We start from the raw sequence: 27,670 nt of genomic DNA, 5'->3' as shown, positions 1-27,670 counted from the left end.
ACTTTTTACTTTCTAATATAGTATTTGTTTTACTCGTTTACTTATTTATAGCCTGCCTCTCCTACCAAAATATAAGTAAGTTCCATGAGACCAGGGACTTTGTTTTGTCCACTAACTCCCATTAGAGTAATGTCTGGGTCAAAATAGGAGCTCAGTAAGTATTTGTTAAATGAATGAATGAACATGCTTGTTGCAAACTGCAGTTTAGCTGATTCAACTTAGCAAAGGTAACAGTAGTGAAACAGGTGGGAAGAAATTCGTGAGAAGGAGTAGCTTGGGGAGTGTTGGGGAATTTTAAGGAAGGGGTAGGCAGTTGTGTGAAATGCCACAATAAGTCAAGTAATTCAAGCACTGAAAAGAAAGGGCATTGAATTTGGCATTTAAAAGGAAAGGGCAAATTTTAGGGAGAGCAAAACACATATTGCAGTGGATTAAGGATAAATGGTTGTTCAGGTATAAGTAAGATATGTAAGTAATACTTATTTTCAACATTTAAAATAAATTTGTGGCAATTGAATTTTTAATTGTATAATGTGAGTTGTCCAAGATTCAACTTTTATTTTATGTTTGTGGGGTGCTTTGACCTTTACCAATAGCTTCACATATTGTTTGATGTTCAAAACCATGAGGCAGCGTGGGGAGTGCTATTATGTAATTCTAGTCTGCGTTTTACAGACGAGAAAGTGCTGAGACTTGGCTAAATGCCTTTTCCAAGGTCACATGCCAGGGAGTGGAACAGGGCAAAATATTAATCTTTTGACTTAGAAGTCCAGTGTTACTTCCTTTATTTTCATAAGTGATTGATTTAGTCAATTTTACTTTATATGTATACTTGAAAGCTAATTAATCCATTCAGGAAAAAAAGATGTGGCATAAATAAACTAATGGCATGTTACTGATGTGGCCCTGTGATAGGCAAGAAAATGTCAAGAGACCTAGACAGGGATGATTGGTGCACTTAAGTGTTTAATATGCTTAACTGATCAAGTTTCATGGATTCAAATATTCCTGGACTCACTTTTAGTTTTATATTATTTTCAGATGATGATTATGGACAGGACTGTTGCCCTCATCTGTACTGCAACTAAGATAAATACTGTTATTACTATTCTGATATAGAGTTTTATGTCTGCCATGTTGAATTTTTCTGTGAATTATTTTCTGTGTATTTCTGCAATTGAATATCTTGTATTAATTTCAACATCAGTCTAGTAAATAGTAACAGTTACAAGGAACATTACAGTAGTACAGTTAAACCAGTTCAGATATTTCTTTAGTTGAGAGGAGGCTAGTCTGATTTATTTTAAGGTCATTTAATTAAAGCTTTCAACTTCTGTGTCACATTCAAAATAAATTATCCAGAACTGGATGGATATTGTTTAGGGGAAAATATCTTCTAAGAGTTTTGTTGTTTTTGGTTTTTGACCTTACCAACTCAGATGTGAATTTTAGATAGAAGATATACATTCTCTGCTTTCTTAATTTTTCACTTAGCAGTAGCTCACTTTTTATATGATGGAAATACATCTTATCGTATCAAAGTGATTTATTTTAGCCTAATCATACCTATTTTGATAGGTAGTAAATGAGAATTTAAGTGAAACAAGTTTAACATTTTCTCTAATAAAAATGCATTCTTCTGAAGGTGTCTACTAAGAGTTGAGGTAATTCAATGTACTTGCAAAAATATCTTTTACTATGCAAAATTCACACGTAACATTATTTTTACAGGTTTCTGAAGGTTTGTGGATCTGAATTAGTGCGCCTTGAATTATCCTGCAGCCACTTTCTTAATGAAACTTGCTTGGAGATTATTTCTGAGATGTGTCCAAATTTACAGGACTTAAATCTCTCATCCTGTGATAAACTACCACCTCAAGCTTTCAACCACATTGCCAAATTATGCAGTCTTAAACGACTTGTTCTCTACAGAACAAAAGTAGAGGTAAGAATATCACCATTCACATCTTTGCTAGTGTGATAGCCAACTGAATATTTAGTTGCCTGTAATTGCTCATGATAATATGCTTTCTGATTCTTAAATAGATTTTGATGCCACTTGAGTATTCTAAAATTAATAGAGCTGATTTAGTCATTTCAAAATTATTTAGAGTCTAATCTGTTGTTTTTATAATTACAGGAAAATGTTCTTCTCTATGTTCTTAAAATTTTTGTAATGTTGTTCATGTTTCCAGGTAAAGAATTAAGCGGTGAGCTGAGGTGAGCTGAAATGCTGACAAGGAATGAATTAGAGAAGGAGGTAGAATGATAGTGTGCAGGAGAGAGGAAACCCAGTGGAATTTATCCAGGGCCAGACTTAGGAGTTAAATTAATTCTCAGTACCATAGTTTAGGAGTCTCATTAATGAAAAGTGGAATCTTTTCATGTATATTGATCTACTTCCATTTTTCACCAGTATCTCTAGGACTTCTTTCCAGGTCACTACATACAGCATTTGACTCTTTTCATTAACCATATAGTATAGGTTATACCGTAATCTGTTCCACCATTCCCCAAGTGAACAACGCTCAGGGTTTTCCAGTTCTTTTCCTTTTATAAATTATCTAGTAATAACATTCTTTTTTGCAGAGTTTTGCATACACATACTGCTATTGCTCTAGAATAGAGTCCTATAAGTGGTATTGCTGGATCACAGAGTGTGTGCCTGGGCCCCTGTAGTAAAGACTCAGTTGTCATATACTCATTTCCTTTACTCCAGTCATGTTGACCTTCTTTTTATTACTTGAACATTCTAATCTGGTCCCAGCTCATGGCTCTTGGCTTTTCTGCCTGCCTAGAATGTTTTTCCAGCTTATTATGTGGCTACCCTTTTCTTAGCTCAGTGTTCAATTCAAGTATTTTTTTTTTTAAGAGATCACTTTTTGGACATTTATAAAAAGGTAGCCCTCTTTCTGGTTTCTTTCATATTATCCAGTTTTATTTCCTACTTAGCATCTGTATCGCTCTTAAGTGATTTTGTTTTCTTGTTAATATCTGTCTCCTTAGGGGAACCCTGGGTGGCGCAGCGGTTTGGCGCCTACCTTTGGCCCAGGGCGCGATCCTGGAGACCCGGGATCGAATCCCACGTCGGGCTCCCGGTGCATGGAGCCTGCTTCTCCCTCTGCCTGTGTCTCTGCCTCTCTCTCTCTCTGTGTGTGACTATCATAAATAAAAAAATAAAAAAAATTTAAATATCTGTCTCCTTACACTGGGATATAAATTTCAGGAAGGTAGGAAGGAGCCTTGTCTGTCTTTCTCATTGCCATTTTTCGAACATCTAGGATGGTACTTGGTAAGATTGGTCATTTGATAAATGAAATGAATGAGTAAAATAAACAAATTACTTTTCCAAAATGGTATACCAGATACTTTCCCACTGTAGTGAACCCTTGACTGTCTCGAATGGTACCTTAGTCAATGTATTTAACCTGTGGTATTTCAGTTTTCTCTAAAATAGGATAAAAAATACAGATCTCAGGGTCGGGGCATTGTGAGAATTAAATTACATGTAAAATGTTTAGAGGGTGCCTAGAATATAGCAATCTCTCAATAAATACTAGCTGCAAAAAATAGTAGTTGGTACGAATAGTTTCATCATGGGACAGTTTTGTGGTATGTTTTACTCTGTGGTAGGGAAAGTCTCATCTCTATTTTTACACGTTTGTTAATCCTTGTACATTCTTCTTCCAGTTGTATCTTTCAGCAAAGATTTTATTAAAAGTACACTCATTTGATTTCATTTTGCTCTTTAATAAGGCTTCCATCATTCATGTATGCCTTGTTTTACATCCAAGAGCATGTTATAGTTTTCTTCACTTAGGTTTTATATCTTTCTGGTTAAAAGATTTCTCTCTCGCATTTTATAGTGTCAGATACAGTTTCCTCTTCTATTTAATTTTGATTGGTTATTGCTAGTTTAGAGTTTATTGTTTTTTGTGTATTTATTTTGTATCTGCTTACCTTACTGAATGCTCATAATTGTTCTAATAACTTTTTATTTATGCTTTTGTATTTTCTAATACAATTACATAATCTCAAAATCAATACTTTTTCTTTGTTTTTCAATGATTAAAGTGTTGCTTCGTTAGATAGAACTTACTAAATATAGAGTCATAGCAAGTATACCAGTCTTATTTTTTATATAGTAGGAATTTCTTTAACGTTTCATTTTTAAAATATCTATACAACAAATATTTGACTACCTATTGTGTGCCAGGCACTGTTTTAGGCACTGGAACCTTAGTATTGAACTAAAGACACAGTCCCTCATGCAGCTTACTGATTTTATATGTTGTTTGATACTGCTTTCTGATAAGTAGTTTTTATCATCCTTGTTTGATAAGAATATTTTATCAATATGTATTATTTTTAAGGCTCCATTAATGCATTCATCTTTTTTCTTCTTTTATTTATCAGTATGATGACTTATGTTGAATAGTAACTCTTGCATCCCTACATGCTTTTAATTTAATACAGCACTAAGCTAATTTCCTAATATTTTGGAGCCAAATTGCATGAATTTGAACTCCAGCTCTATCATTTATGAATTATTACCTTGAGGAGGTTTCTTGACCCCTTATGCTTCAGCTTTCCCTTCTATAAAATGGAGATAAGAATAAGAATAGTATGCATCACAAAGAGTTTTTGTGAGGATTAAATGATTTAATATTCATGAAGCGTCTGTAACAGTGCCTGGTTCATAGTAAATATTCTTTAAGGATTTATACTTAAAAATAATTTTTATATCTGCTTTCTTAAGAGCTGTGGTTTTCTTTTTCATGCTGTTTTTATCAGGTCTGAGGCTAGGATCATGACAGCATAGAACAATGATTTGGGAAACTCCCATTTTTCTTTCATCTGGCATCACTTGAATAGATGGAAATTAACTGTTGCAGAATTTACCTATAAAACCATCTGGGTATATAGCCTTTTTTAGTGGTAGATCAGACTATATACCTTTTTACAGATGTGGTGTTTTTTTCTAATCTATGCAAGCCTGAAAGTATGAGTATAAGAGCTTCTGTTTAATACAATATTTTCAATTTGGGGGCAAAATGTTTAGCTAGAGTTTAACTGGTGACCTGGTCGGGTAGAAAGAAGCCTGATTTTAGTTCTGGCCCCATGACAAACTTAACGATCTAGGTTGAATCACATAGTCTCTCAAATTCCTAGATTCATTTTTTTTTTTTTTTTTTTTTGTAAAATGAAAGGACTATTGTCCCTGAATGCCAGTTTAAAGACAATGTTAGCCTATGTTTTCATTGGTCTGTTGTGAAATGACTTACCATTTGTGAGTATAAAATTGTCAGCTGCCTTTTCTTGGGTAGGTCCATCCATTCTTAGATTATACCATACCTTATTTTTACTGATATATTTACTATTTTATTGGCCTATGTATTATAAATCTGAGATCCTCTGAGCAAGATAATGCCACATTAAAATTTTTTTGTTATATTTAACTTTAAGAAGAAATATAGCAAAGTTAATTATTAAATGAATCTTCAGGAAGAATAATAGGGGGAAAACCCAAGAAATTATATTAATTTGCTATGTACCTTATTTAAAAAAGGTATCCCATGGGATACTTTTGAAATGTTCTATATTAACATGATCCAGGTTTTAGGAAATCATTAAGTGGTCCAACTTTCTTTAATTTACCTTAAGAAACTGATAGAATATAACTATATAGTCCTTAAATCATTTTCTTTTATTTTTAATTAGTTTCAGGTGTACAGTTTAATGATCCAATAATTCTATACATTAGTACTCATCATGTTAAGTGTACTCTTAATCCCCCTTTTCCTTTTTACCCATCTTCCCATTCACTATTCCTCTGGCAACCCCCAGTGTGTTCTTTTTATTTAAGAGTGTTTTTTTTCTTTGTCTTTTTTTCCCCTTTGTTCCTTTGTTTTGGTCCTTAAATTCCACATATCAGTATATATATATTTTTAAAGTGTGGTTTATAAAAGACTGAGAAGATTTCCTATCTCAAGAGTGGAGATCTATATATATGTATCTAAGTCTAGATAGCATCAGCTCCAGCTTCCTTCAGTTACTTAAATATAGATGTAAAATCATATGACTCCACTAAATAAAATTTGTGTTGTAACCTACATTACTATACTACCTATTAAAGTCTATTTTTATTAGTCCATTTGCTATAATATTACAAAAATAATTTATAAATTTATACAATTTTTCTGACACTGAATATATAAAAAATTCATAAAATTAAATTTTAATGATTTACAGTTGACTTACAATAACATAAAAAATAATGCCATTTTAGTGACATAAGAAATTTGAAACTGGGAAAAACTTAGCCAGGCAGTGTTCTCTTTTCCTACTTCTGAAAGTCTGTATTCAGTGCTCTCTGCCTATACTCTGTTCACCTCTGTTGTCTTCTCATCTTTGGGCTTAATATCAGACACTGACATGGATACTCAGTAGCTGACAGGAATAAAGGGAGAAGGCAGCACGATCCGCTGGGCTGTTAAGCAGGAGCTACTACAGTGGTATTCGTATCAATCTGCCAACACCTCCCTTGTCACTTAAGCAAAGCATCATGTCACTACTTTTTTCTTCAATGCATGTATATTTCCTGTCCTGTTCTCAGTTGGTGGATGAAGAGCAAACAGGGAATAAGAAGACACAGTTAAAGGGTCTGGATTCTCTCTAAGCCTTCTACATAATTGTTGGCAGTACATTTAGATGTTATAAACTATTTTGAAAAAAAGGAACAGCAATTAATTTTAAATGCCTCTGTTGGCTTTAAGGAAATATACGAGAAGAAAAAGAAGATACAAATTTGAACTTCTTCGGAGAGTTTTTTTTAAACAAGGAATACAAATTATCCAGTGCCACTTTTACCCATTTTTCTAAATTCTACAAAGTTCTAAAATAAGCAAAAATTATTATTATAAAATGTTGAGTCTGTTATAGCATTTAACTTCAGAGAGGTCAGATTTATGATTTGGTAGAGTTACACTTTATGTGCCTATATATAATTTACACTAATAAACATACATCTGTGCCGTTTTGTAAGACTTAAGTCCGTCCGTGTGCATAGTAAACAAAGATTTAGGGGATATTGGAGACCTGGGTTTTAGTCCCAAAGTTTCGGAAAGCTTCCTAGTATATTATTTGCTGGCCTAGACATTTTGCATGTAATTTGATTCCTTTTTTGGAAGATTTCATTTATTTATATATATTTACTTATTTATAATTAATAAAAATTATTAAATATTCATTTATTTATATGAGAGAAAGAGAGAGTAGGAACAGGAAGGAGGAGTGAGGGAGAAGCAGATATCCTGCTGAGCAGAAAGCCCAGTGCATGGCTCAATCCCAGGACTCTGGAACCTTGACCTGAGCCAAAGACAGACACTTAACCAACTGAGCCACTCAGGCATCCATATAATTTAATTCTTTACACTAGTCCAATGAAAGTAGGTGTCACTCTCATCTTACAGATGATTAAATGAAGGTCCCAAAAGATTAGTAACTTTCCCAGTGGCACTGGGCGATAAGTTAGAGTTGGGATTTGAACCCAGGTTCGGTGGTCTCAGTGTTAAGTTAAAATTATAAGATATATAAAAGCATAGAATGGTAGTTATTCTAATAACTTGGCTGCCTCTATTTTTTTAAGATTTTATTTATTTATTCATGAGACACAGAGAGAGAGGCAGAGGCATAGACAGAGGGAGAAGAAGGCTTCCTACAGGAACCCTGATTTGGGACTCGATCCCAGGACTTCGGGATCACACCCTGAGCTGAAGGCAGACGCTCAACCACTGAGCCACCCAGGTATCCTGGCTGCCTCTATTTAAAGCAGAGAGTTTATCTTACTACCTATTCCTTTTCTAGTTTGCAATTGTAAGGAAGTATAACATTAGAACTAACATATACAATGTCATGATCCAGTATAAGATATAAATTATTAATTTATATTCTATAAATATTTTCTAGTTGAAACTACTACAGGGAAGTAGAATTTTGGTCTTTTATTTTTATTATGAACAAACTTACTTTGAAGTCTTAGTTTTGCATTTATAAATAAGTTATTTAAATTATATTTAGAAACATTTAAGTAATAGTCTGTGGAATCAGTACATAATAAACTGCTTTAAGAAAACAGTTTATATAGGCCAGTTCTCAATATTATACCATAGTGGACAGTAGCACTGGGACAAATAATTCCACAAATAATTCTGGTATATAAAATGATGTGTTGTTGTTGATATCTAGTGGTGTGTTCTTAAGTGGTTAGGCATACCAGGCATGTTATAGGTCTGATTACTCAATAAGACTGAGGACCCAGGAGGATGAAAGTATAGTAGGGTCAGAATTGCCTTACATGCTGGTAGGTAGATTCTGGTGTGCTGATGGGGCCCCTTCCTGAGCCCCTGGTGAAATAGGCAATGAGCACAGGGCAGTGGGCTTCTCCCTACCTGACACATTTCACCATCAAGGCTGCTGCATTGACCGGTGAGCCTCGTGTGTCACCTTGTCAGAAACTGGGGTTGTATCCTCTCTCTCTCGCTTTTTCCCAAATAAATAAATAAAATATTTTTTAAAAAACAAGGAGATCCCTGGGTGGCTCAGCGGTTTGGCACCTGCCTCGACCCAGGGCATGATCCTGGATCGAGTCCCACATCGGGCTTCCTGCATGGAGTCTGCTTCTCCCTCTGCCTGTGTTTCTGTGTCTGCCTCTCTCTCTCTGTGCCTCTCATGAATGAATAAATAAAATCTTAAAAAATAAAATAAAATAATAAAAAAATAATAAAAAATAAAAAAACAAGTTTACCCTATCACATTGGCTATTGAGAAGACCAAATTAAGGTTATATGTTTAAAAAAACTACACACCTTGTGTAGAAATTAGATAAACTTGTGTAAAAGTGAAAATGGTAGTATAGATTTACTCAAATAGATTTGCTCAAGTATTTCCACCTCCATGAAGTATTCTTATAGATCTTCCAAAGTAGGAGTATCTTTCCCATCATGTGCTAAGGGAAATTTAGGCTAAATTCTCTCTCACCTTTTTGATTTATTTCTGGTACAAGGAATGTTGATTCCTAAATTACGAACTCCATAATTAGAAGGACCATGTTTGACTATATACTTCTTCATGACTAGTACATAGAACGGTGTCTGGTGTTTACTGTAGTGAACATATTAGTAGGTATTCAGTATATTTGTGTTGAATGAATGAGTAATAGCTAGCTCTTATCGGTTCTTTTTTTTCATTATTAGATAAGCACATGTATTAAGCAGATCGATAGGTAGATCTGCAACTTGAAAAACTTGTAAGAAAATATTTGAACTGTATTTGTTCAGAATTTTTAGCTCTAAAAGATAGTGAAATATAGTTCAGCTTGTTTTATTTATTTCATGAGATCTTTTTCATTTTTTAGATGTGTTTGCGATTGAGACGAAAAATGGTTTCATCAGAGAAATAACCAGTGTCTTCTTACAACTCAACCAAAAAAAATCACTAAATAAGCTATTTGCTTAGTGTTATACATTAGTTAGTGTTATACATTTGTTGAACTTCAGTGGATGCAGAGCAGTAAACGTACGCCTACTAAAGAACAAGATACTATTATGATAAAGAGAGATAAAGTAGACTGGTGTGCAGTAAGCCCAAATGCATACTAAGAATGTCACCGGTTTGTGCTTTGTTGAAGAGTGACCCTTGTTGGGCAACCTTTTTAGATGCAGTGGCCCTTGAGCCAAGACTTATGCCTTGTTTTACTACGTGATACCAGAGAAACTAGTGAAATGGATTGGCAAATAGGGTAGTTTTCTTTTTAATGCATTTGATGGATCTTCTAGGGTTGTATAGACAACATTTTAGGCAAAAGATGGAAACTTAGAAAAGAAACTTCTATTGAACTTAGGTTCTTCTGCTATTCATGATGAAGAGATAATTGTAATAGACTTGGATATATAATGATGGAAACGGCTTTGTTTTGACTCCACTGGTCCTTTTCCTCTCTGTTCACAAGATTCTTATTATGTATGATAAACATTAATTACAAGTACTACTTCTGCCATATGTGATGATGTATTTTCACAAGAGGAGGGCTGTAAAAATTTAACTCATTAAATAGACTTTTAAATACTTAAAAGTAAACATTTTATTTCAAAGTGATTTTAGACTTTAAAAAAGGTAGCATAAAAAGTAGATTCTCCTACCATATGCATATTTTTTTTCCTGAACCATTTGAAAATAAGTAGAAGATACATTACTTCTAAAGGGGCATATATCTCTAACTACTCTTAAATACTTGTGTTCTGAGCTGGATTGTCTCTCTCTCAAATTCATATGTTGAAGTCCTGTCCCCAGCACCTTATAATGTGACTATTTGGAGGAAGGATCTTTCAGGAGTTAATTAAATTTAAATGAGGTCACCAGGATGGGTCCTAATCCATTATGATTGGTGTCCTTATAAGAAGAGATTAGGACACAGATACACACAGAAGGAAGAGCATGTGAAGACAGGGGAAGAATACGACCAGTTTCAAGCCAAGAGGAGAAGCTTTAGAAGAAACTAACCCTGCTGACACCTTGATTTCAGACTTCTAGCTTCCAGAATTGTGCAAAAATAAATTTCTATTGTTAAAACACCTAGTCTATGGTACATTGTTCCAGCAGCCCTAATAAGCTAATACAGCTTGTAGAGGATAGCATAACAATAACTTTTTAACATATTGCATAAAAAATATCTTTAAGAGAAATCCTGTGCATTTACTAAAACAATCTGGATTAGTGTTAGAAGTTTGAGCCTGTTTACCTTTTCTTTGTTTGTAAAAAAAAAAAAAAATCTGGAATGGGTGTAAGATGGGGCATGATAGTAGCTCAGTAAGAATGTCATTCTGTTGCTTAGCAGCAGACAAGAAAACCAAGTGTGTTTTTTAAAAGTTGGAGTTATAAATGGAACACCTGCATCCAGTTTTGATTGCCTCACTTCAAGAATGATAGAGCATAAATTGAAAGAATCTGAAGAAGTGAAAAAACTGATTATAGGTATTGTGGGGGACTAGTATATGACAGTAATCCGCAAGTCTGGTTTGGCAGCTGTTGACTTGGCCTACTAGGCAGGGACGACAGTTTCAAGGACCCCACTGCCTTCATCTTCATCAACTAGAAGACAACAAAAGTAGCCGATCTTTACTTCTGTTGCATGTCAGCACTCTCCTCATATTTTCTGTCTTCTGTGCCAGTTTATTTGGCAAAGAAGAGATACATACATGAAAATGCATACCACCCTGTGCCTCAGCTGTCCCACAAAGGATACATACACTGTCTTTTGAAAGCAGTATGATTTGATTTAGTGCCATGAATTTGCTTTCTGACACAGAGATAATGGTGGTCTCCTTACCACATTCTTATTTGATTTAAAGAACATGTTATTTTATACTGGTAAGTAGAAGTAGAGATGGCCTTGCCTTGAAGGGAGTCAGTGCAGCTAACAAACTTAAATGAAAGAGATGGCCACTCACTTAACAGAGCTAGTGTGGGTAACAGACCAAGAAGAGAAATCGAGATAGGAAAAACCTATGTTGGTCACCTAAATCAGCTAATGCAGGTGGTCATTGGCTAACTGCCACTTAAATGCAGTCCACTTCAGACATACTAATTTGGCTAGATAATGTATAAAACAAAAGGATATTAATAATTTCTTCTTACACAGGATTAAGAGTTAAAAATTAAAGTAAACAACTTTTAAAGTCTTTAATATATGTCTCCAGACAAGAATATATCTATACTTTTTTTTTTTTTATCCTGATAGGCTTTATAGAAGTGCCAGTGGGAATGTGAATCTTTTGGTGGGGTTGATTGTATGTGACCTGAGAGAATAGGCTGTGGTTCTTTCAGGGTCAGGGTTCATTTAAGGTCAAGAAGCCTGACTTGTCAGTGCAGTGAGGTGGGATGTGGGGGTAGTGTCATCTCCTGGGGATCAGACTCATTATCATCTACCAGTAAATCAGATATAAAAAAATCTACCCGGAAAGGACATCATTCATTAGAGATAGCTGATTAGCACATTCTCTCACTGTTGGCATATCATAAGGGAAACCAAATTATACTTATAAAACTTATTTGGTGAGTTTAGAATGAGAACACTGAGAATTAGTTATGTGACTTAAATGATTAAAGGCATCAGCACAGAACAGTTTGACACTTTCATCCTAACAGGAAAGAAGATAAAGTTTTTGGACTAGTGTGCTCTTTTTCAATGAACCGTGTCAACCAACATATGCCTCAGACTCCTCTTACATGCTTCTTTGACAATCCAACCCTTACTCCTCTGATTGAAACTAATATATATATATATATAGTCAGTAAGGTCACTGTCAAGTTCAGCTGGTATGGAAACTGCCATGACTTTGTAACTGCAGATCTCTGCCATCATCTATTATGGGCTGATATGGAAATTTGTCAGTGTAGTATTCTGGGAGCAAAGCTGTGTTCAACTGTATGATTACAAAAGAGATCCACAAGAGGGGCAAAAATAGGTTTTGAAATGAGGCTTCAGGGCAAGGTCAATGTCTGTGATTTAGTCCAAGATTTTGTTCTATCATACATTTGACCTTTGGGAATTTACTAAATTATTTGAACCATATTCTGATATTCAGTTGTGATTATGTGTCATTATATAACCTATATCACACTGTATATTTAAACTGTATAAAAGAGAACAATTTGTTGTAGATGGTTCATAGCAAATCTCTGTAATTGAATTTAAATATTCTAGAATGATGATTGTCTCTATATATAGTTTCAAGTTCTCAAAATACTTCAAATTTTATTCTATTTCCTTTCCTCAGATTTATTGAGATTAGAACATTGGGGCAAAAAAAATTAGAGAAAGATTCATACATATATGTGGTTTTTTTCTTTTTCTTTTTTTTTTTTTTTTTTTAAAGTAATCTCCATGCCCAGTGTGGGGCTCGACCTTATTACCTGAAGATCAAGAGTCAACATGCTCTACCAACTAAACCCATCAGGCGCCCCCATACATATGTTTATTTTAAATTATGCTAATTGATTGTGTTTTTTGGATTTCTTTGGTGGAATCTGTTATGCAAATTTATGAATTTTCACATAGTGAATATACTTTTATAAAATCTCATTTCATTACTTGTAGATATTATTCTGATGCTTTTGAAATATAATGATCAGTGAAAGTGCATTTGTTTGTGACCAGGTGATGTCACAAGTCTCTATTTAGCTAATATATTTCTATAATATATAAACTTTTAACGTTCCTTTAGAATGGTTTCTAGGAATCATTTTTTAGAGTAGAGAATACTGATTTGGAATCCTACCTTCCTATATTAAGAATATTATAATTAAGGGTTGCATTCTTTATTACAGATAAGCAACAATTAATTTTAACTGAGCAACAAAGGTCATAAACTAGTTATAACAACTATAAACCTGTATTAATATAAAATGGTGAACACAGTCCTGCACACATTGATTAAACAATGTCTCACTGTATTATAAAATGTACATGCCATGCATAAATATGACTCTACTAAGCCATAAATCTGGACTGTCTAAACCTTACATGTGAGTGTAATAAACTTTAGTTATCATCTTATTAAGTATTGTTGGTTAGGACTTTAGAAGTCTGGAGAATGGAAGGTTATGTCGTTTATAGGTTGCATTTCTTTAAAAACTGTGAATGAAAATTTGAATTTTCTTCTTTTACTTCTTAATAAATTTCCTTATAATGAGGAGAGGCATTAATAATAATTCTCTATGCCATATAGTTAAACATTGGATTTTGAAGCTGGTTTGTAGTTAGATTTTAGGTGGAATGCAAAAGGATTCTTTCTTTAGGAGCATATATTCTACTACTAAATGCCAGCCTTCACCTACAGTATGTTTTGATAATTCTTTTTTGTTGTTGTTGCTGTTTTAAGATTTCATTTATTTATTCATGAGAGAGAGAGAAAGAGAGAGAGAGAGGCAGAGACATAGGCAAAGGGAGAAGCAGGCTCCATGCAGGAAGCCTATGCAGGACTCAATCCCGGGACCCCGGGATCATGATATGACCCAAAGGCAGACGCTTAACCACTGAGCCACCCAGGCACTCCTGTTTTGATAATTCTATAGGAGAAATTAACATGGATCCAGTCACTCCTTAGTGAATTCCTTTCCATGGTGATTTAAATAAGGTTGGACCTTTGTTTGAAAATTACAAACTCAATTGAAAATGAATCAGCTGTTTTGCATTATTAAAGCTGAAAGCTATTTAAATTGTATTTTAATTTTATAGAGCTACTCTTGTGCTTCTATTGAATTTTACAGAACTAATCAGAATTTGTGGACTTGGGGACCTAATAGATATCTTAAGTCTTAAATAAGAGATTCATACAATTTTTCACTTTTTATTTCTGAATTCCTTTTCTATAGCACATTTGATAATGTAGCTTTAATCCATCCATTTATGTGTTCCAGACCTGTAGAAATGCTGAAAGCACTCATTACGGTAGAATCATTCTCTTAAGTAGTGGTGGACAAACTTTTTTCATGAAGGCCCAGGTAGTAAATACGTTAGGCCTTGCAGGCTATACGGTCTCTGTTAACAACTACTCAACCCTGCTGTTGTCGTGTAAAAAAACAGCCATAGACAACACATAAATGATTGGGTGTGCCTTTGTTCCAATAAAATTTTATTTACAAAAGTAGGCAGTAGGCTGGATTTGGCTTGCTGGCAATAGTTCGTCAACTCCTGCTCTAAATCATTGAATCTGTAGTCTTCCCCAAATCGGGCCCTTTTATATCTGGAAACAGAGTTCATTTTCCTTTAGTTTCTCCTCTTTGTTTCAGCATCTCTGGCAGTCCTTTGATTCTGAATTGCATAGAGAAAGAATGTCCTAAAGATACTCAGGGAGGAAATTGGTTAATTGGACTTAGAGAAATTGCACACTATTGTTGAATTCTCTAAACCTGGGTACTCCCACAGTCTCTGGCTTCTCATGAGCTCTTCTGGAGAAAGTCGTGAAACTGTAAACTTGTACTTGTTCACCTCAGTGCTACCTGTCTGTCCTTCTGTTTATCTGTTTTTGACTCCTGGTTGCATTCTTCACAGCATCTCTCCCAAGGTCATCCTTGTTTCCCGTAGCCATCACTTCCATCCCCTTGTATGAGGGTCTCAGCACTTCATCTCCCATCTCTTATTTAGCAAAGTTGTGTAATATCATTTGACATGAATCTTTTTTATTCTGTGTTCCTTCTTTAAGGCGGGCATGAAAATAATAGTTCTCTCTACCATTAAATGAATTTTTAATCCCCAATTTGTGCATACTGTAAGTTATTGTAAAATATTTGCATAAATATGTATGGTATGCCATGAATTCCTCTTCTGTGGCTTGAAATTCATCCAGAATGCATCTACCCTTATACAAAATATTTTCTAAATATATAGTTATGAGAATTTTAATTCAAAAGTATGTTGCTTGTGCCTCAAAGTCACAATCTTTAAGCTAGACAGTAAGCAATAGATAGGCTCCTCTAAGGAACAGTCCAGACAGGTTGATATGCTGTTCTTGGCAACACATTTTTTTTCTCTTACTCTTAATTTTAATTAGAAGAACTTATTTAATCGGAATGTACCTCAAACTTCTCAAGAGAATCATCTTGTCCCAACATGGGGTAGTTGGAGCTAGGTGAGTGTGTTAGATGGCTGTCCAGGCCACCCCAGGGATTGGATGGAAATCTTAGAGAAGGAAGGGATTTGGGCCTGGGCACATATACCAAAAAGTATATAGTACCCTGGCATCCGTTGGACCTTGTGGTCAGAACTGAGCCAAGCCTCTCCTGGTTCTGCACTATCCCTAGTACCGCTGCAGAGCAGGACCACTGCACTTTCAGTAGAAGTGCTAGTTCTGGGTGGGGGCAATCTGCAAGACTATTAGACAAGGAAGAATAAAAAGAGTGAAGTCAGGGAATAGGAGTTCAAAGAAGTAAATGAAAGCGTCTTTTAAAATGGAACAAGAGAGATGCCTGGGTGGCTCAGTGGTTGAGTGTCTGCCTTTGGCTCAGTGGTCCCGGGATCGAGTCCTGCATCAGGCTCCCCATAGGGAGCCTGCTTCTCCTTCTGCCTATGTCTTTGCCTCTCTCTGTGTATCTCACAAATAAATAAATAAAATCTTTTTTTAAAAAGGGAATAATAAATTATAGAACATAGACTGAAATAGCAAGAACAAATAGTTGTGGAAAAGAACTAGTTAGGGGCACCTGGGTGGCTCAGTGGTTGAGCGTTTGCCTTTGGCTCAGGTCAAGATTCCCAGGGTCCTGGGATCGGGTCCTGCACCAGGCTTCTCGCAGAGCCTATGTCTCTGCCTTTCTTTGTCTCTCATGAGTAAATATATAAAATCTTTAAAAAGAAAAGAACTAGTTAGAAATCTAGGAAATAAACGATAGTCATTGTAATAAAAATTGATTAAGTTCTACATTGAACAGAGAGATAGAATTGCTAAATTAGAAGAGAGGTTTGAGGAATGCACTTAAACTTAAGTGCATTCAAAAGCTTTGAATGTCAGGCACCACTCTCCATTGTTTGTATAATATACACACACACACAGTTAATCATCATCATAATCCTATTCATTGATTTAATAAATATATATTGGGTCTACTCTATGCCAGTCACTATATTATTTATTTATTGTTGTATATAAATTACCCCCAAACTGAGTGGCTTAAAACAATTGACATTCATGATGTCACACAGCTTCTGTGGGTCAGGGTCTGGGAGCTGTTTGGCTGAAGAGTCTTGGCCCAGGGTCTCTAACAAGGTTGCAGTCATCTCAGAGCTTGACTGCAGCTAAAGGACTAGCTTCCAAGCTTACGCGCAGACTTCTTCCTTAACCATTGGTCAGAGGCCTCTGTTGCTCTCTATAGTATGGGCTTCTCGATAGGCTTTCTGCGTGTCCTTATGACATGGCAGTTGGCTTCTCCTGAGTGAGCACTGGGGGAGGGTGGAACCAAGAGGAGCCATAGACCTGTTATAACAGTATGAGGGTTCTCCAAAGACACAGTAATAAGAGGGGTGTGTGTGTGTGTGTGTGTGTGTGTGTGTGTGTGTGTGTGTGTAGCTTTATTCTAAGGAACTGGCTCACATAATTATGAAGGCTGGCAAGTCAGAGGCCCACAGGGTGAGTAAGCAAGCTGGAGACCCAGAGGAGCCAATGGTGTGTTCAGCCCAAGTCTAATGACCTGAAAACCAGGATAGCCAATGTTTCCAGTCTGAAGGCTGGCAGACTTGAGACCCAGGAAGAGTTGATACTTCATTGTCAGTCTGAAGTCAGGAATAAGCTGATGTCCCAGGTTGAAGGCCATCAGGTGGGAAGAATTCCCTTAACTTGGAGGACGGTTAACCCTTTTTTTATTCAGATCTTTGATGCTTGGATAAGGCCCGTCCACATTAGGGAATTACCTGCTTTCAATCTACTGATTTGAATATTAATCTCATCTGAAACCACCCTCTCAGAAACACCCAGAATAATATTTGAGCAAATATCTGGGCACCCTGTGGCTCAGTCCAGTTTCCTATAAGTTAATCACCACAGTAACCTAACATATACCATGTTAGGTTTCATAATTCATATTCATATTCAATATACCATAGAATAATTTGTGGACATATTTTTTATTTTTATTTATTTATTTTTTTGTGGACCTATTTTTTAAACTACTGTAGGCACTGGTCTTGGGAGACTCCAGTGTTCATTAGTAGGAGTTCCAGAAGGAAAAAAAAAAGGAACAAATGATAGAGAAGCAACATTTTAAGAGAAAATTGTTAAGAATCTTCATCTTTCTTGATGAAAGATGTAAGTCTTTGAATCAACAGTGTTTGCTCAGGATACCAAACAATAAGTGAAAATAAATCTTTAGATACATTGTGATGAAACTGCAGAATAGGAGATAAAGGGATAAGAGCTTCTAGAGAGAAAAGACATATTACCTACAGGGGAAGACAAGGCTGATGATAGACTTCTTATCAAAATAATAGAGGCTAATAGGTAATGGAGTAATACTTTTAAAGTAATGAAAGAAAGTGAGTATCATCCTAGAATTTTAAGTCTGAATAAATTTCCATTTAAGATTGAGGGAAAATATAAAGACGAAATAAGGTATTTAGCTTTCTATGACTTATAGGAACACCTGGGTGGCTCAGTCAGTTAAGCATCTGACTTTGGCTCAGGTCATGATCTCAGGGTGCTGGGATCGAGCCCCTCACTGGGCTCCATGCTCAGCAGGGAGTCTGCGTGTCCCTTTTCCTCTGCCCCTCCCTCTGCTCATGCTTGCTTTCTCTTTTTGTTTCTCTCAAATAAATAGGAGCCCCCCGGGTGGCTCAGTCTGTTAAGTGTCTGCCTTCAGCTCAGGTCATAATCCCAAGGTCCTGGGATCATGGCCCACTTCGGGCTCCCTGCTCAGTGGGGAGCCTACTTCTCCCTCTCCCTCTGCTGCTTCTCCTGCTTGTGCTCTCTCACTCTGTCTAAAATAAATAAATAAAATCTTTTAAGAAAGATATAAATAAATGGGAATAATGATATCTACCTTATGGGTTATTATCTGCTGTTTACTGATATATCTCAAGTGTCTATACAGTCCCTAATACAGAGTAGACATTCAATAAATATTTGTTAAATGAGTAAATGAGTGTGTAGGGTTGCTGTGAGGACTAAACATAATAGGGTTGTCGCAAAGATTAATATATATAATTATAGCAGTACCTAACATGTTAATAATGACTGTAAATGTGTGTTAAGATTTTACCACTTGCAGACACTAAAAGAACTATTAAAAATATTCTTTAACAAGAGAAATTCAGTGAGAAGTTTTCATATATAATCAGTTGTGACACAGAAATTATTAAAATGCCAATAAATCAAATACAGTTGACCATTGAAGAACTTGGGTCGACTTACGTGTGGATGTTTTTCAGTACATATAGTTCAGTAGTCTGCATGCATTTTTCTCTTATGATTTTCTAAATAACATTTTCCTATATCTAGCTTGCCTTATTGTAAAAATACAGTATATAATACATACAACATACCAAATATGTGTTTAACTGACTATGTTATCGGTAAGGCTTCCAGTTAACCATAGGCTAGTAGTAGTTAAGCCTTGAGGGCGTCAAAAATTATACTTACGGGTTTTTGACTGTGCAGAGGTCAGCACCCCTAACTTTCATATTGTTCAAGGATCAGCTGTAATGACCATGGGGGAAGAAAGTAAAAAACTAATCTTTTCTGTATTTTAAAAGGCAGGCTGAAATCTTTAAGATGATTCTAAAATTCATACAAAAGAGTAAAGGACCAGGAAGAATTAAGAGTTTTGAAAAATGAAGAAAAACCTTACCACATTTATAGACTTATTACAAAGTATAATAATTAAGATGTAAGTGTTAGTGCAGAGAGAGGCAAATGGACAAGAGGAACAGAATGACCCAGAAATAGACTCGTACACATATGGAGATGTGAAAATATGACAAAAGACACCACAAATGGGTGGATAAGGTAGAAGTAGAATCTTCAACAAATTGAACCAGGAAAAGTGGTTATTTTTAAAGAAAAAAGTGAAATTTGATATCCTGCCATGTATAAACATCCATTACAGTTGGGTTAAAACCTAAGTTTAAGAAAAAGAAAAACTTCAATGCTGTCATTTAAAAAGAAGAATATTCTTCCTTGGATAACGAGGAACTTTTTAGAAAAGACAACAGAATACAAACAGAAAGGAAAAAGATTGACATGACTATATTAAAACTTAAAATTTCATGTCTCGGAAGCTTCTGTAAACAAAACAAAAGCCAAGTCTCACATTTAGAGAAGATACTTGTAATGGATAGAGCGGACAAAGATTCATATCCAGTGTAGAAAAAAATTCCTACAAGTCAAGAAGGAAGAAATAGCCTAATGGAAAAAATCAGCAAAGGATATGATTAAGCAATTTATGGAGCAGGAAATAGGAGTTGCCCATAAACATATGAAAAGATCTTCAACCTTGCTAGTAATCATACTAATGCATATCATACCATTCCATGCTCATCAGGTCGCACACGTTAAAAAGGATGAAAAGACTATGTTGGCAAAGATGTGGAGACCCAGCACTCTTGCTTTGCTGATGGGAGAGTAAATTGATGCAGGCACTCAGGAAAGCTGTTTTGCAAGATCTAATAAAGTCAAAGCATACTGTAAACCTAGAAATTCTTCCTTTGGTATGTGCTGTAGAGAAATATTCTTCTATAAAAAGCACAAGAAAGCACTTATAAAAACGGTTATTTTAACATTCTTTGTTATGATGAAACTTATAAACTAAATATTCATCAAATGAGCATATATGTTGTGTAATATATTTGCATAATGGGATAGTATACAACCGCTAAAAAGTCAGTGAACAAAAGCTGTGAGTAGCGACATGGACCTCAAATACTTGTGAGGAAGATGCAAAAGTATATGTGCATTTATATAATACCCTTTGTATAGAAACCATGTAGAACAATATATGCTATTTATGGATCCATAATGGGTAATAAAATTATATAATTTTCAAGCATATTTTTAAACACCAAGTCATGATAAAGGTTGCCTCCAAGGAAGTATGTGAATGATTGTAGGGATTTACAAATAGAGAAGGGTAAGCAAACAAAGTAAAATGTTAAGGTTTGATAAATCTGAGTTACAGCTAAATGGGTATTCATTATATTGGATTCTATTCTTGTCTTGAGATTTGCCATTAAAATAGTTTAAAAATAAATTCCCAACAGGTTCCTTGAATGAGATGTGTGTGTATATATTTTTTGTGAGTCCTCATCCACGAGAATATATGGAATTCTCTAAAAATTCTCTAGTATGTTCTAGATCTTGCTTATGAGAAAATCTTAACAAACAACCTTGTCATACGGATCTGGTATTTTAATAAAACAAACCTAATGTCATTTTATCATCTATTAGTAAGTTAAAATAGCTAAATATTATAGGGAACCTGAAAATTAACTTATCTTCATAGATCTAACGTCAGCATTCTGAGAGCTACATGGTTATTAGCTACATGCTTATAAATGTGATAAGTGGTATTGAAACTCAAGCATAAAATCATAAAATCAATATAAGCTTTTCTTTTTAAGCTATTTTTTTTTTTTGGCTAAATTTAAAGAAATACCCAACATTGAAACAATTAGCCTTGAATCTGGTTTTGTTCTGGGACTGTTTGAACTATTATTTTATTTTTGCCTTATTTACCTTATCTGTATTTTATATGAAATAGCTCATTATTTTGTCAGTGAGAATCCCATCTGGGTTTGAACTCCTGTTTTGTATTGTCACTGACACATTCTTCATCCTTTCCCTGACCGGTACTTTCCAGTTTCTGAACTGAACAGATTAAACAGAGGTGGTCCATTATCATTTTCATTTTAATTGGATAGGATTTAGTTAAAATGTTTAAAATGAAATTTTGCCACATAAGTTTGAGTAGGTTTTTTCCTACAGATTAAGAAAAAAAAAAAAGTGAATGCTTTGCATTTTTTTTTTTTTTTTAGTAATTTTTCCTGGCAGGCATTCCATCGAGATATTTTAGGTACGTTGATTATGTAGCAGTCCAGCATACCTTTGGGTTTCTTTAGTGGTGAGACCGTTTTCATTGCACAGAGCAGATGGGCTTAAATGGCAGGAACATGACTAGAAAGTGCATGTTATATATGTTCCGGTCAGCATGTCGCTGGTGACAGGTGCTCAATGGTTGTTGGTATCGTTGTCAGCAGAGAGAATCCTTTGACATTAAAGTCACCAGCTCGATCCTGATTTGGGGTGACTCTATTGGCAGCTCCATCAGGCAGCAGTTGATCAGTGAATGTCAGAGCTGCCGCTGTTCTTCAGAGTGGCATGAGCCCTCTCTGGGTTTTGGCTTTTTTTTTTTCCTTTTTTTGAGGGACGGCCTGTTTAGCTTGTCTTATTGTTCAATCTTAAGGAGACTTTCGAATTGCTTACCTTTGGGAAATGGGCTGAGAGGTCACAGGGAATTATAGGTTTCGGTGGGGCATGCAAAACCATATACGAAGTGGCGACTCACATGGAAACTGTAATGATTACCTTGACTTCAAGCCAATCAATGGTGGGAGCACCTGGGGACTCATTAAATGGCAATTGTGGTATCTGTAACTTAGGTTTTCAGCTCTATTCCAGGAAAAGCAGTGACAGCCTTTAATGTCTAATTGACCTCTTCTCTTTGTTTCACTTTCTTTCACCTTCCATATTTGCCACCAACGTGGTCCCCGATGGCAGCAAACAGCGCTGCTTAGCATTTTGAACTTCTGTTCAGAGCTTCAGCACCTCAGTTTGGGCAGTTGTGTAATGGTAAGTATTTGACAGTTCTTTTTGCTCCATCGCTTGTTCTCTTTCTCTTCCCGTGGGTGAATTTTATCCTGACCCACCCACTCTGCACTCACCCACAGCCTTTCAGATTTATGGTGAACTACTGTGTACCCTGCTTTCAAACATTTGTCTTAAATTGGAGAGTATGTCTTTGAAACATTGACATTATTTATCTAGGAGAGCAAGGAAAGAAGTGTATGTGGCAAAAAAAAGTTTGGTTCTGCCTCAGGCCAGATGTTATTTCAGACAAGCTGTTTACCTCTCTGGGTTTCTTTACAAAAGATCAGTTATGCCCAGATGACAGGAGCTCAGTAAGTTTGTCACAAAGCTGATTTTAAAGTTCTGAAATTCTTTCCTGGAAATGTCGATGATTCAGGTACATTTGGTTCCTGTTTTTGTTTGTTGTTGGTTTTGGTGTATGTTTTATTGTCCTTATCGGTTAAGATAAAAAGGATGGATACCCTATGTTAGAACTCAAATTTTTTTGAAATGTTACTGGTCCTTTAAACCCAAAAGCATAGGGACGTTGGACTAGATCATCTTTAAAGTCCTTCTGGATTTAAAATTATGATTTGATGTGCCATTGAATGATATAATGGAATGAGCTAAATTTTTTTCATCTAAATTATGTGGCTTATGAATAAATACTGAGACTCAAGGGACAGTAGAATTTTTATGCACACCCTTAGGAAGTGCATCTCCCAGTATAACCAACCCTGCAACAACAGTCCATCCCTCTTTACTTTCTTTCTTTTTTTTTTTTAGATTTTATTTATTTATTCATGAGAGACAGAGGCAGAGACACAGACAGAGGGAGAAGCAGGCTCCATGCAGGGAGCCTGATGTGGGACTCTGTCCCGGGTCTCCAGGATCAGGTCCTGGGCTGAAGGCAGCGCTAAACCACTGAGCCACCCAGGCTGCCCTCTTTACTTTCTTACAAAAGTAAACCAGATTCAGGAGATTCCAAACCATTCCAATTTTGTGTTCACTTATTAGGAAGACAGACATGTGTAAGCAGGATGGTTGCTAGATCAGAGAAGTTCTCCTGGAGTCCGAGCTTGGATTCAACCTAAAAGAAATCCCATATGAATACCTTTTAGTGCTCAATAATGGCTTCTGAGATGCTCCAGGATTTGGCAGTGTAGGCTGGAGAGGCATGTTATGGCCACTTGTTTATCTCCATATCCCCATGTGAAAACCATCCTGGTGGTCAGGCCTGATTAAACCCCAGGTATGGGCTCAGGCTGACCCCAGTATCTGGAAACAGTCTTGGGAGCCCACTAACTTAGCATTAGGCTTTTCCTTACTTTTGATCAAATTCTTACCTTTAGCAAGCCATTTCATGGGCTACTGTTGGATCCCTCTGATGACTCTTCTAGATGGGCCTGGTGACATTTGATGGCACTGTCTATGATTACAGACCAGCCAGTTACTGCCACTTGGATCTTTGCTATTGCTCACCCACCCATTTTAGATTGAGAAGCACCTTGCTTAATCATGGCTAGAGATACTTTTTCTGCCTGTCATTTACCTCCCCTTAAACTGGAGCAACATCCTCTAGAAAAGCAGGCCTTTGGCCACAGACACTTTGGATTTGGAATTATATTTATATTTGTCTTTAGAATGAGATGTATTTTAAGTCAGCATTTTCAAGTTGACAGTGGAATATTAGTCCTAAAAGATTTTTGATCAAGAAAGGATGTATATTAGGAGGCAGTGAGGTAGGGATTCCTGGTCAAAAATAGGAAATAATGCTCCTCTGTCTTCCTCCTGGAGTTTTCAGTGGTATGTCCTACAACAAAGAAACTATGCCTTTGTGTAAGCCAGTGTTTTCCAACTTTACCTGACTACTACTAATAATAATCTGTTAATATATGATATACTGTAGAAAATGCTACTTAAGCATTACTCTTCTTAAGCATTAAGATAAATAGGCTATTTTATTGGTTTATTTATTTTTTAAAGATTTATATATTTATTAGAGAAAGACTGCAAAGCTGGGAATGCAGAGGGAAAGGTAGAGACAAACTTTAGTAGACTCCATACTCAGCAGGGAGCCCAAAACAGGGCTCCATTCCATGACCCTAAGAGCTCCACCTGAGCCAAAACCAAGAATTGAATGCTTAACTGGCTATACCACCTAGATGCCCCCCAAATTGGCTATTTTTAAATTAAAGTATGTAGTTATCAGTAAAATATGGTTGCTATTGATATTTGGTTGTCAGGAAATTAAGTTTTAAGGACTTGACATTGAAGTTCAGAACTACTACTAACATTGCTGATCCCATTACTAGCATTGTGGCTGAAACATCCCGCACCTGTCATAGAAATACTGTTCACATTTCACAGCAGGTCCAGCGTTCACCAGAACAGTAACACACAGATCTTTGTTGACACTTTAATACCATGTTTATTAGAGTTTCTCTTTTGTCAGTTGACCAAAAGGGAGGAAGATTCCTTTGATTTTATTTTTGACTATCAAAATAATAGCAATCAGAATTATGGGTTTTGGAACGTTTTAAAATTACTTCTTTATAAAGAATTGGCTGCACTAATTTTCAAAGCTACAGGTTTGTATTGTTTGGGTACAGTCAAGTAGTTACATTCCCCTCAAATCTGTTACTCATGGTCTTTTGCATGATTCTCTCATACACAGTTCCTGGAGACCAAAACCTTAGAAATCATCACAACGACATCAAAGCCATCAGGCCTTAGTTCTGACTCAAAATCTAGCCCCAAATCTGTCCAGCAATTCCACTGCTGCAAGCTCAATCCAAGCCTTTGCCTCTCTACACTAAGCTCATCCAGGCCTCTTCTCTGGGTTTTTTCGATTCTTACCCACCATCGACCATCCAAACCAACCCTTCTGTTTTAATGTAAATCATATTTGTCTCAAATCCTCTGTTGTTTTCATGGCCTGATCACCTGGCCCCTGCATAACTCTCTACCCTCACCACTTCTCTCCTTACTCCCCTTGGGTCTCCTCACTCCCCTTGGGCTGTACTCAGTCCTATTTCTTTTCCTTGAATGCACCAGGTTATTTTCACACCACTTATCACTCTCTGAATTTATTTTGCCCATTTGTGTACATCTTTCCCCAAAATGTGCACAAAGTCTTTGTGTTTTGGCTCACTGTTGTTCCTAGCCCCTGGAGTGGTGCTGGCACATCGTGGTTGAAAATATGAATAAAAAATGAACAAAAGGAAATAATAATTGGACATGTTAGCTGTTTTGTTTCCTTTTGACTTCTGGTGATAATTTTGATTCCTGATTATAAAACAATCAATTGAAACTCTTAAACCTGTTTTGGGATGCCTGGGTGGCTCAGTGGTTGAGCATCTGCCTTCTTCTCAGGACGTGATCCCAGAGTCCCAGAATCGAGTCCCGCATCAGGCTCCCTGCATGGAGCCTGCTTCTCCCTCTGCCTCTCTCTCTCTCTCTCTCTCTCTCTCTGAGTCTCTCATGAATAAATAAATAAAATCTTAAAAAAAAAAAGAAACAAACCTGTTTAAAGAAGCATTACTAAAGCATATAAAGCCCATGAACTGAAAGGTTTAATCCTTATTTAGTAGAGGATTATCCTGTGATTGTGAAGGAAATTAGCGGACACCTGCAATAACTGACACCAACCTATCATAATCTAAATTATTTTTGTGTTGCATATTCAGTCCCCAGATGCCTCATTTAACCCCAAACTAGTATCATTAGTACTGTCAGCATATTTACATACTACTTTAGAGCCTGGTGAAGGGCACACCCTCATCAGGGAGATCTTCTATACCTACCAAAGCTGATGGATTATATATATAAAATAGAAGAAATGAGGCCCTATCATCGAGGAGCAGCAGCAAGGTGAAAATGTAAGGCATACAAGAACAACACAAAATCCTCAAATCCTTTATGAGGGACTAAGGATTTCATACTACTTTGGGATGTAATTCATAAAGTCCTCTGTCTGGAGCTGTGGTAAATGGATTTTTAAGTAAGTGATTATTCTTGCTGTTTTATGAAACAGTGGCAGATCTGTGAGATGAGTGGGCAGATGTGTATTAACAAGAATATGGGTCTGTTTACATGGAAGCAAACAACAGGAGATGATTAAGGATGCTTCAATTTAAAAAAAAAAGGAATGTTTTAACTTGCTCTACACAGTTTGTATTTCAGAGAGCATAATATGTAAGAGACTGGAATGATTTGATTTCCAGATTGAAGACTATGATGTGATAGCCAGCATGATAGGAGCCAAGTGTAAAAAACTCCGAACTCTGGATCTGTGGAGATGTAAGAATATTACTGAGAACGGGATAGCAGAACTGGCTTCTGGGTGTCCGCTTCTGGAGGAACTCGACCTTGGCTGGTGCCCCACTCTGCAGAGCAGCACCGGATGTTTCGCCAAACTGGCACGCCAGCTCCCAAACTTGCAAAAACTCTTTCTTACAGCTAACAGGTCTGTGTGTGACACAGACATTGAAGAACTAGCGTGTAATTGTACCAGATTACGGCAACTGGACATACTAGGTAAGCATACAGTATATAAATTTATTTTAAAGCCTTGATGTAAAAGCTAATCTCAGACCTTTTGCAAGGAAAAGACCATTTCTCGGATACAAGAAAATTTCATCCTGGTGAGACTGCTTGGTTTGAGGAAGTGCAAGATAGGCCAATTGATACAGAGAGTAATTATATCTGTACTTAAGTAAAAGGGTAAGGATAATAACAGAATTTTGCAGTTGAACTAACAAGAAAGCTCTAAATAAACATTAATTCTTGGTCTGGTAAGAAGAGTGAATTTATATGAGCTGTGTTCTGCATTTTTATGAAAGAAGAAATTAATCCATTTGTATAATGAATTTTATATATATGCATAAATAGATACATTTATGTATATACAAATACAAATGTACATAAAGCTTCTTGATGTTAAACTTGTGATTAAGGAAAATTGCCAAATCTTCATTCCTGATAATTCTAGATTTTAGGAATAATTCTATACCAAGGCAGATCTATTGAGAAGCCTTCCCAGTTTGAGATTTCTTGTGTCCCTATTGCAGCCCATCAGCTGGGAGCCCAGTGAGGTTATGTTACTTCCTACTTTAGCCACGAGTGCTGGCAACATCATGGCTCAATTGTGCATACAGTTGGTATTTTGTGAACTCACATAGCACTTGCACTGTGTTCTCTGGTCATCTCTGAGTGTTCACAGGTTAGCCCATGAAGTGCTAATTATATCCTTTCCTGTTTATTAAACATTCAACAACAGGAAA

At 36.0% G+C, this 27,670-nt stretch overlaps 1 protein-coding gene across 2 annotated transcripts in view; it reads left to right on the top strand.

The window, feature by feature from the left end:
* The window catches only part of FBXL4 (F-box and leucine rich repeat protein 4), a 75,774-nt gene that overhangs the window by 36,799 nt on the left and 11,305 nt on the right, over window positions 1–27,670 (top strand). For both annotated transcript variants that reach the window (XM_055330608.1, XM_055330607.1), the window contains exons 6-8: window positions 1,732–1,945; window positions 22,317–22,388; window positions 26,612–26,924. In XM_055330608.1, the coding sequence (XP_055186583.1) occupies window positions 1,732–1,945; window positions 22,317–22,388; window positions 26,612–26,924 (599 nt within the window). The remainder of the gene's footprint in view (window positions 1–1,731; window positions 1,946–22,316; window positions 22,389–26,611; window positions 26,925–27,670) is intronic.

Source organism: Nyctereutes procyonoides, unplaced genomic scaffold (assembly GCF_905146905.1).
Source record: "Nyctereutes procyonoides isolate TBG_1078 unplaced genomic scaffold, NYPRO_anot_genome, whole genome shotgun sequence".
Lineage (NCBI taxonomy): Eukaryota > Metazoa > Chordata > Mammalia > Carnivora > Canidae > Nyctereutes > Nyctereutes procyonoides.
This window is presented reverse-complemented; position numbering and strand designations above follow the sequence as displayed.